This window comes from Xenopus tropicalis, chromosome 2, assembly GCF_000004195.4.
Source record: "Xenopus tropicalis strain Nigerian chromosome 2, UCB_Xtro_10.0, whole genome shotgun sequence".
Lineage (NCBI taxonomy): Eukaryota > Metazoa > Chordata > Amphibia > Anura > Pipidae > Xenopus > Xenopus tropicalis.
In genome coordinates, this window is record NC_030678.2 from 177,246,417 (window position 1) to 177,257,248 (window position 10,832).

At 51.5% G+C, this 10,832-nt stretch overlaps 1 protein-coding gene across 4 annotated transcripts in view; it reads right to left on the reverse strand.

Moving 5' to 3' along the window:
* Positions 1-8,934, reverse strand: part of arap1 (ArfGAP with RhoGAP domain, ankyrin repeat and PH domain 1) — a 73,480-nt gene extending 64,546 nt beyond the window's left edge. For 2 of the 4 annotated variants that reach the window (XM_031897396.1, XM_031897395.1), the window contains exons 1-3: positions 8,025-8,934; positions 7,746-7,801; positions 7,546-7,652 (exon numbers count right to left, since the gene is read on the reverse strand). In XM_031897396.1, the coding sequence (XP_031753256.1) occupies positions 7,546-7,652; positions 7,746-7,801; positions 8,025-8,919 (1,058 nt within the window). In that variant the 5' untranslated portion in view covers positions 8,920-8,934. Of the gene's footprint in view, positions 1-1,296; positions 1,403-4,977; positions 5,180-7,545; positions 7,653-7,745; positions 7,802-8,024 lie in introns of those variants that run through there. The other 2 variants (XM_031897398.1, XM_031897397.1) reach the window with 2 other exon arrangements.
* Positions 8,935-10,832: the final 1,898 nt, after the last annotated feature.

The window sequence follows — 10,832 nt, forward strand, 5'->3', positions numbered from 1 at the left end:
CAAATAATTAAAAAACCATAACAAATAAATAATGAAGACCAATGGAAAAGCTGCAAAGAAGAGGTAATTCTATAAGTTACTAAAAGGTAAGACAGGACCATTGGGACATGCACATACTGGGGGGCACATACTGGGGGGGCACATTCTTGGGGCACATACTGGGGGGCACATTCTTGGGGGCACATACTGGGGGGCCCAGAGGAGGGCACATACTGGGGGGCACATTCTTGGGGCACATACTGGGGGGGCACATACTGGGGGGCACACACAATGCCTGAGAGGAGGGCACATACTGGGGGGCCCAGAGGAGGGCACATACTGGGGGGCCCAGAGGAGGGCACATACTGGGGGGCACACACAATGCCTGAGAGGAGGGCACATACTGGGGGGCCCAGAGGAGGGCGCCATACTGGGGGGCCCAGAGGAGGGCACATACTGGGGGGCCCAGAGGAGGGCACATACTGGGGGGCCCAGAGGAGGGCACATACTGGGGGGCCCAGAGGAGGGCACATACTGGGGGGCCCAGAGGAGGGCACATACTGGGGGGCCCAGAGGAGGGCGCATACTGGGGGGCACAGAGGAGGGCGCATACTGGGGGGCACAGAGGAGGGCACATACTGGGGGGCCCAGAGGAGGGCGCATACTGGGGGGCACAGAGGAGGGCACATACTGGGTGGCCCAGAGGAGGGCACATACTGGGGGGCCCAGAGGAGGGCACATACTGGGGGGCCCAGAGGAGGGCACATACTGGGGGGCCCAGAGGAGGGCACATACTGGGGGGCCCAGAGGAGGGCACATACTGGGGGGCCCAGAGGAGGGCACATACTGGGGGGCCCAGAGGAGGGCACATACTGGGTGGCCCAGAGGAGGGCACATACTGGGGGGCCCAGAGGAGGGCACATACTGGGGGGCCCAGAGGAGGGCACATACTAGGGGGCCCAGAGGAGGGCACATACTAGGGGGCCCAGAGGAGGGCAAGAGGGTGGGATTAAGGGGCCATGATAAGACTTGTGGGTAGTTGGGAGACAAGGACCCGGCTGGGCCTAATTCTGCACCTAATTTCATGCACAATGCCCCACGTACAGAAATTGTTGAACTACAGTTCCCAGCATCCCCTGATGGCCTTTGGGAAACACTGAGGAAGCTCTTGTACCCAAGTGCCAGATAAACAGATAAACAAACCCCTTCCCTCAGTGACTGCTCCAGTTCCTATAGTTACGGGATCAACCAGCCCCTCTAGTCCCCCCGCTATGGGCACACACCCCCAAACCAGCACCCCCACATCGCCCTCCTTACCAACACCTGATCCATATGGCGCCTCTCCCAGAGATTCTCTCACTGCCCAAAATAGTCCCCGGTGCCTCTCACTTCCTGCGCAGCGACTTACCCACCCCAAACCTGTCCGGCCAGTTACTCGCAGGCACCGACAGCATTAACCCTTTGGGGCCTGCAAATGTGGCCACTGAAGCTTAACGAAACACAGGGGACTCTGGGCCAATAAAACAAAACAAAGGTTCAATCTCTTGGGTAGAATTAGCGCCCCCCTGTGTCTGTGGGAACTTCCTGCAACTTACTGCTTGTAAAAGCCAAATACAAAGTCTGACACTATCTCAGTTTGCTCATAGCCTGTACAGAGAGATACCATAAAACTATGGCACATAGGGATTCCCCTGTACTAAGCACAATTCAGCAGGAACAGCCCCCTAAGTTTGCCCATAGCCTGTACAGAGAGATACCATAAAACTATGGCACATAGGGATTCCCCTGTACTAAGCACAATTCAGCAGGAACAGCCCCCTAAGTTTGCTCATAGCCTGTACAGAGAGATACCATAAAACTATGGCACATAGGGATTCCCCTGTACTAAGCACAATTCAGCAGGAACAGCCCCCTGATTATCAGGAGAGTTTTTGGCAGAAGAGTAAAGGAATCCCTTCCCAGACAGTGAATAACACATTGTGATCAGGTACAAAAGGATCCCTTTAGGCTCTAAACCTGATCAGTCCCCCTGGGCCATAACATTTGTAATGATCTGATCACATGGGAGTCACATGGGTTCTGACCAGCTCCAACATTAAAGGGGAAGTCAACGTTAACCCTTTCCCTGCCAAGCACATAGATTCTTCATCATTAGCAAGAGGGAACCGCCTGCCCAAGGGATGAGAGTTGGCGAGCAGGGAAGGGTTAAACGTACATACATACCGTGTATATAGATTCTTTTCAGGTTGTTTATCAGGAAATTCCGGCTGAATATTAGTCCGACCCAAATATTACAAACCTTCCGAAAGGAGGAGCTACATCTTGCTGACATTGAGTGACACCTCCCTGTAGCCAATGGCAGCCCTGGGTTTCTGGGGAATGCTGGGACATGTAGTCCGACAGCAGCTTGACATGAACAGAACTCACAACTAAGTGAGAAATACCTGGCAGATGTCTTCCCTAAATATCTATTTCCTTGTTCCTCTTTAGCCCAGGAATTCCCTGCTTTCTGAACTGCCAGAATGGGGGGGTACCTACTGTACGGAGGCCGGGGGTCTTGGGGGGGTACCTACTGTACGGAGGCCGGGGGTCTTGGGGGGTACCTACCTTACGGAGGCCGGGGGTCTTGGGGGGGTACCTACCTTACGGAGGCCGGGGGTCTTGGGGGGGTACCTACTGTACGGAGGCCGGGGGTCTTGGGGGGTACCTACTGTATGGAGACCAGGGGTCTTGGGGGGGTACCTACTGTACGGAGGCCGGGGGTCTTGGGGGGTACCTACTGTATGGAGACCAGGGGTCTTGGGGGGGTACCTACTGTACGGAGGCCGGGGGTCTTGGGGGGGTACCTACCTTACGGAGGCCGGGGGTCTTGGGGGGGTACCTACTGTACGGAGGCCGGGGGTCTTGGGGGGTACCTACTGTACGGAGACCAGGGGTCTTGGGGGGGTACCTACTGTATGGAGACCAGGGGTCTTGGGGGGGTACCTACCGTACGGAGACCAGGGGTCTTGGGGGGTACCTACCGTACGGAGGCCGGGGGTCTTGGGGGGGTACCTACCGTACGGAGACCAGGGGTCTTGGGGGGGTACCTACCGCACGGAGGCCGGGGGTCTTGGGGGGATAACTACCGTACAGAGGCCGGGGGTCTTGGGGGGGTACCTACTGTACAGAGACCAGGGGTCTTGGGGGGGTACCTACTGTACGGAGGCCGGGGGTCTTGGGGGGGTACCTACCGTACGGAGGCCAGGGGTCTTGGGGGGTACCTACTGTACGGAGGCCAGGGGTCTTGGGGGGGTACCTACTGTACTGAGACCAGGGGTCTTGGGGGGGTACCTACTGTACGGAGGCCAGGGGTCTTGGGGGGGTACCTACTGTACGGAGGCCAGGGGTCTTGGGGGGGTACCTACTCTATGGAGGCCAGGGGTCTTGGGGGGGTACCTACTGTACGGAGGCCAGGGGTCTTGGGGGGGTACCTACTGTACGGAGGCCAGGGGTCTTGGGGGGGTACCTACTGTACGGAGGCCAGGGGTCTTGGGGGGGTACGTATTGTATGGAGGCAAGGGGTCTTAACTTGCCCTGCAGCCCCCCGTAAGTGTCCGGAGAGCCAAACCTGCACCCCGGGGCTTTCTGAGACCTCCTGTGAGACTGCCCCCGAGGGGCACCCAGTGACTGAGCACCCACTGCAGGCAGCGCAGGTAAATAAGTACAAAAAACTGAATTTCATCCCGTAATTCACTATAAATGACATAAAGCCCTGCCCTGGCCGCACAGCACAGAATGGGGGCGACCAACGTTGGGCAAAACCTTGGTGTCCTGTCCCCACTTCCCATTTAGTTCTATGGGAAACCCCCTCTGTTCTGGGATAGGGGGCAGTGCTCAAGTATAACTGCCCCCTTTATGGTTTAATTGCCTCTTTCCCAGGAAAACCAACCCCCCAAACAGCGGCTGTTGTTCTAAATTACCCCCTGTAGCAGTAAAGGCTGAAATCTCAGGAGGTCTGTCCCCTCCGGGACTCCGTAGGGGGAAATGACAAAGAGACCTTGCTGGGTTTCCTGGGGGAGATGTCAGTCCAAGAGGCAAATGAACATAAAGGGGGCAATTATTCTTGGGCTTTTGCCACCTACCCCAGCAGGGTCTGCACATAGGTTTTCCCATACAACTGAATAGGTGGCAGGGCACCAATGGGGGTCTCCCTTGGCACCAAGAAGTGGTTAAAACACCAGCACCCCAGCCCTGCAATGGGGCACAGGGGCCATATGTTCAAATTACAGGGTGGGAGCTGCCATAGGGTAACAGTACAAGGGTATTGCGTGTTTTCCCTACAGACTCAGATGCTTATTATAGTAAAGGAAATGTCTCCCCCTCAGTAGGAGACTGGTTCCCTGAATGTGCCCCCAGGGCATGGACTGACTGGAGGGAACCCGGCACCCTGAGGGCAGGGAGTACATTAAAGCAGCAAAGCTGGAATTTTGGAATCTTAATGATGAGGGAACAGCAAGTTCCGCCATCTCTGTGTCAGGTCCCCCCCCCTTCGACCTACAGACAAGGGGAGACCTTATAGCGCCCCCCTGCACCGAGCACCAATCAGAGATCATGGGGTCCCACTTGGCTACCAGGACCCTCCCTGTCAAGCAGCCCCAGTTATTGGTCCAGCACTAGTCTGGGAGGTGTGTCCCCCAAAAACAGAAAACCCCTTCCCACCCCACCCCACCCCATGGCCCCTGTCCTATAGGGAATGATAAAGGTACCGGACAAGACTGAGCAAAAAGCAACATGGACACCCCAAACCGGTGCCAAGGGAATTACTGATACAGTCTAAAGCGCCAGACTGCCTGGACTGTCACACATTAAAGGGCAACTATGCCCAAAAACTACATAACGAAAGGGCCAATGGCATGGATCCAAGGTTCTGTCTGTATCTACAGCCTTAGGAATACAACCCACCGGCCCACGGGATATTAAATATAAATCATTATAAGGTGCAGGCTGGATCCTTACCTATTCCCCATTGGTGGGTGGGTCCCTGTATTGGGCAGTGGGATTCCCTTGGCTGAACTCACATAGGAAGGAATAACGACCCCCAGATACACCGCCTGCTCCTCACCAGGAATTCCCTGAGGGATCGGGATAAAGTCTCCAATTCCCAAATGAGCTCTGACTCCAGAGAAAGGAAAAAGGTCCTGATCTTTCCCCTCGGTCCCTAGAAACTACCAGGGGCCAAAGGTGAGCAGCTCCAATTATGTGCTTGGAGGGCACAACCCCCCAGGCTGAGCAGCTTCTCCCTATGGGGGCAAATACTCCTCATGGGGGTCAGTTTTAGGGTGGAAAAGGGGGTATTATCCAGGGGAAAAATGGGTTGTATAAAGTATAATGTTATTCTTTGTTGGACTGAAACTCCCAGCACCTTCATACACATTAGATTGTGGGGAGGGCCCTAGAGCTGGCAGCCCCAGTGGGCCCTGGACACCCCAATCCCCCCCCCCATCTGTCTGTCGACAGGGACATTCACTCATTTTCACCCCATTTCTCTCATTTCTGCTTCTTTTTTTTACACACTGCCCCCTAGTGGAGTAATGCTCACATTGCTGAAAGGTTAAAGGAGAACTAACCCCCCTCCTAGGACAAAAGCCCCCCTCCACTGCCCTCCATTGAGCCCCCTCCCCGCAGAGTCTATTACAGTGAGAAGTGTCTCTGTTTGTAAAGTTGACCTATAGCAGCAGAATAGCGCCCTCTTCTGGATCTTAGGGTGAAGATGATCCTGGGGGATCTTTAAAGGGGATATAAACCCTGCGGCACAGCGCGGCTCAACCCAACGTTACTCAGTTTCGCATGTTAAAGCAGTCGCTGGCTGTGGGGATTTGGGGGAAAGTTTTATTGGGCAATATTGCTTTAAGAATACAGCCCTGATGTTGCTGGACTACAGCTCCCAGCATGCCCCAAGCTTCATTATATGTTACATTATTGTGGGATTTGTAGCCCAGTAACAACTGAGTAACCTGAACCCATGAAGGATATATATATATATATATAAGTCTATTTCCCCTTTAGATCTGGGCCCACGTTGGTGCGTTTGTGCCTCATTTCCCCATTGGCCCCCAGTCTGCGGATAAAGCTTCTGACTCAGGATATAAATAGAAGAATCTGAATAAGCACAAAAGCCAATCAGGTTCCTGTTCCCACATCATCACAATTAGCAGCTTCCCCTTCTCCATCCGACCCAGTCCGGCCGGGCCCCTGGGAATTCACGTGCAGGGCCACAATAACTATCATTTATATATTGCCTATCAGGGATCACGGGGCCCCATACTACTAAGTCAGTAGGTCCCTTTCCCCCTTGGGGTCCCAGTTATTAACCCAATGATCACCTGGGCAGAGGGCCCATCAACAAGTAGTATGGGGCCCCAATGAAACAAAAAAAACACACAAACCACACCCCTTATTTCCAGGGCACACCCCATTAAGGCAAAACCCCCCCATCCTCACAAAATCCACCCAATCCCAACAAGCCCAACCCCTTTCAAGACCTGCAAATCACACTTTTATTTTTTAGGGGGGGCCATCCCTGCCTTTACCCCCCCCCCCCGTGATCTAGCATTATTAGGAATGGGTGGGACCAGTACACTCTGATGGCAGTTTACAGGGGAAAAGCAGGGAGCCTGTGACTCAAACAGTGGGTGGGACTAGAATACTCTGATGGAACTTTACATGGGGAAGGCCAGGGAGTCTGTGACTCTAACAGTGGGTGGGGCTAGAATACTCTGATGGAACTTTACATGGGGAAGGCCAGGGAGTCTGTGACTCTAACAGTGGGTGGGACTAGAACACTCTGATGGCACTTTACATGGGGAAGGCCAGGGAGTCTGTGACTCTAACAGTGGGTGGGGCTAGAACACTCTGATGGCACTTTACATGGGGAAGGCCAGGGAGTCTGTGACTCTAACAGTGGGTGGGGCTAGAATACTCTGATGGAACTTTACATGGGGAAGGCCAGAGAGTCTGTGACTCTAACAGTGGGTGGGGCTAGAATGTCATTATGTCAGTGCTAGAATGTCATTATGGCAGTTTACAAGGGGAATAGCAGGGAGTCTGTGACTCAAACAGTGGGTGGGGCTAGAATACTCTGATGGCACTTTACATGGGGAAGGCCAGGGAGTCTGTGACTCAAACAGTGGGTGGGACTAGAACACTCATGGAACTTTACATGGGGAAGGCCAGGGAGTCTGTGACTCAAACAGTGGGTGGGACTAGAATACTCTGATGGGCCAGGGAGTCTGTGACTCTAACAGTGGGTGGGGCTAGAATGTCATTATGTCAGTGCTAGAATGTCATTATGGCAGTTTACAAGGGGAATAGCAGGGAGTCTGTGACTCAAACAGTGGGTGGGACCAGAACACCATGATGGCAGCTTACAATAAACCTGTTTTTCACTCATTATCATTAATAATGGGCATAACAATTATAATACCAGAGAAGGAAACGATGATTACACCACATCCATTATACACACAATGCAGTGGAAAGGACCACACGTATGTGTTTGCACACGGGATACCAAACGATTCTTACATGGAAGGGACATCCTCGTAGTCCAACGCGTCGTCGATCTGCTCATCGTCACTCGCGAAACTGCTGAACTTGAAACTCTGGAACCCGGTGAGGATAACGCCACCAATCTGCATAGGGGACATCAGAAGGGTATGGGTCAGTAACTGCCCTTCATACACACCCTCTTGCCCTCTGGGAAACTGATTGGGGCAGAATCTCACCTCCCCTGTCATTTCATACAGCAATCCCAAGTCCCTCTCCGCGGGTTCTGGTTTCACTAAGAAAAAGACACAATGACAGTAAGTACAGAGTCTCCTTTACCAGTAATACCGATGCCGAATGGGAGGGTTAACTTATAGATAACATATATTTTATTATTAAGCGGGTATAGAGATAGTAGAATTAAGCTCCACCCCCAAGGAGCTCACCTCCCAACCTGGGAGTTTAACAGCCCCAGCTATTTTTATTATTGCCACACCTCCCTGGGGCAATTGCCTTACCCTCTCTAGGTGGTAGCCTAGGTGCTGGTGTGACCTCTCTTCGTGGTAGCACAAAGTCTCTTGGTGGTAGTAAAAGCTCTCTTGGTGCTGGTGTGACCTCTCTGGGTGGTGGTAAAACCTCTCTTGGTGCTGGGGTGACCTCTCTGGGTGGTGGTAAGACTTCTCTGGGTGGTGGTACGACCTCTCTGGGTAGTGGTACGACCTCTCTGGGTAGTGGTACGACTTCTCTGGGTAGTGGTACGACTTCTCTGGGTAGTGGTACGGCTTCTCTGGGTGGTGGTACGACTTCTCTGGGTGGTGGTACAACCTCTCTGGGTGGTGGTACAACTTCTCTGGGTGGTGGTACAACTTCTCTGGGTGGTGGTACGACTTCTCTGGGTGGTGGTACAACCTCTCTGGGTGGTGGTACAACCTCTCTGGGTGGTGGTACAACCTCTCTGGGTGGTGGTACGACCTCTCTGGGTGGTGTAATTACATCTCTGGATGGTAGTTCAACATCTCTGGTTGGCAGTACAACTTCTCTAGGTGGTAATATGACCTCCCTGGGTGCTGATGGGTAATCCCTTGGTGGTACCTCTCTGGCTGGTGGTGTGACCTCTATGGGCGGTGCATTGACCTCTATGGTTGGTGGTATAACCTCCCTGGGTGCTGTAATTACCTCTCTTGGTGGTTGTGGGACCTCTCTGGGTACAACCTGTTTTGGTGGTTCTCTAGGAGGAACTTTGGGAAAGGGTTTAGGGGCAATAATAGGATAGCCGTCTGGAATTTCTTCAGTAGGTTTTGCTTCAGGCTCGGCAGTAGGACTGTTAGGAAAAAAAACGTAGAGAAGAAATGATGCCAACTCAAGAAAGGAAGGTGTATTCTTATACATGAAAAATATCAACATAAACAACATCTCCTATAAAATGTTAACAAGCCCAGAAATAAGTACATGACTGAGAAGGCAAATACTCAAAGAAAACCCAGGCAAAGAGAAAAATGACATGTAGTGGAGACCAACATTCAGAGAAAAACCATGTATAAGGAAGACTCAGGTGTAGAGAGACCCAAGAATAGGAAAGGCTCAAGTGTAGAGAAGACCCAGGCAATGAGAACAATCAGATGCAGAGGAGACCAACATTCAGAGGAAAACCTTGAGTAGGGAAGACGTAGGCATAGAGGAGACCCAAGAATAGAATGACCCAAGTATAGAGAAGACCCAGGCAATGAGAACAATCAGGTGCAGAGGAGACCAACATTCAGAGAAAAACCATGTATAGGGAAGACTCAGGGGTAGAGGAGACCCAAGAATAGAATGACCCAAGTATAGAGAAGACCCAGGCAATGAGAACAATCAGGTGCAGAGGAGACCAACATTCAGAGAAAAACCATGTATAGGGAAGACTCAGGGGTAGAGAGACCCAAGAATAGAAAAGGCTCAAGTGTAGAGAAGACCCAGGCAATGAGAACAATCAGATGCAGAGGAGACCAACATTCAGAGGAAAACCTTGAGTAGGGAAGACGTAGGCATAGAGGAGACCCAAGAATAGAATGACCCAAGTATAGAGAAGACCCAGGCAATGAGAACAATCAGGTGCAGAGGAGACCAACATTCAGAGAAAAACCATGTATAGGGAAGACTCAGGGGTAGAGGAGACCCAAGAATAGAATGACCCAAGTATAGAGAAGACCCAGGCAATGAGAACAATCAGGTGCAGAGGAGACCAACATTCAGAGAAAAACCATGTATAGGGAAGACTCAGGGGTAGAGAGACCCAAGAATAGAAAAGGCTCAAGTGTAGAGAAGACCCAGGCAATGAGAACAATCAGATGCAGAGGAGACCAACATTCAGAGGAAAACCTTGAGTAGGGAAGACGTAGGCATAGAGGAGACCCAAGAATAGAAAAGGCCCAAGTATGGAGAAGACCAAAGCAATAAGAAAAATTAGATGCAGAGGAGACCAACATTCAGAGGAAAACCATGTATAGGGAAGACTTAGGCATAGAGGAGACCCAAGAATAGAAAAGGCCCAAGTATAGAGAAGACCCAGGCAATGTGAACAATCAGATGCAGAGGAGACCAACATGTAGGTGAGTACATATATGGAGGAAACCCAAGTGTAGAGGAGGCCGAAGAAAAAAAACACAAATAGAGAAGACCAACATGCACTGGAGAACCATGTATAGAGGAGAGACCCAAGTTTTTCAGGAGATGGGCCAAAGTAAATAATCACGGGACCCATTTGTACAGCAAACGTTCCAACTACTGCGACGGAGACCTAATTGGAGACCAGACCCATCAGCAAAGAAACATATAACAAAGTTAAAATTGCAAAACAAAAGAAATGTGCTAAATTAAAGGGAAAGTAAACCATTTAAGATAAAATATAGGTTAGTGCCACAGGCTATGGGAACACTCACTACAAACACCAGCAACACAATTCCGTGTCTGTCCAGAACCATAGAAAGTCTATGCACAGATTCTCCTGTGGGTTCTAAAGTGCCACTTTCTCCACCCCCAGCGAGTGCGTAAAACACAGATTTATCTACACTGCACGTACTTTCCCTTTTATTTACAGTACATTACCCGTTCCCGTTCTGCCAACCACACGAGCACAGACTGGCTTTGGGTTCCCATAAATACCCACCGACTTGCTGCTTTCTCCATATCCACAAATAAACATTGAAATGCCCCAGTCAGGGGCTTCTACTGCAAAAATAGGGCAAAATCAGGGGCAGAAAAAGCTGCATAGATCACTCCCAGTCCAGTAACCCATGGCAACCAATTAGAAGGTAACATTTATTGCTCTGTGAAAGCACAAATCTGAT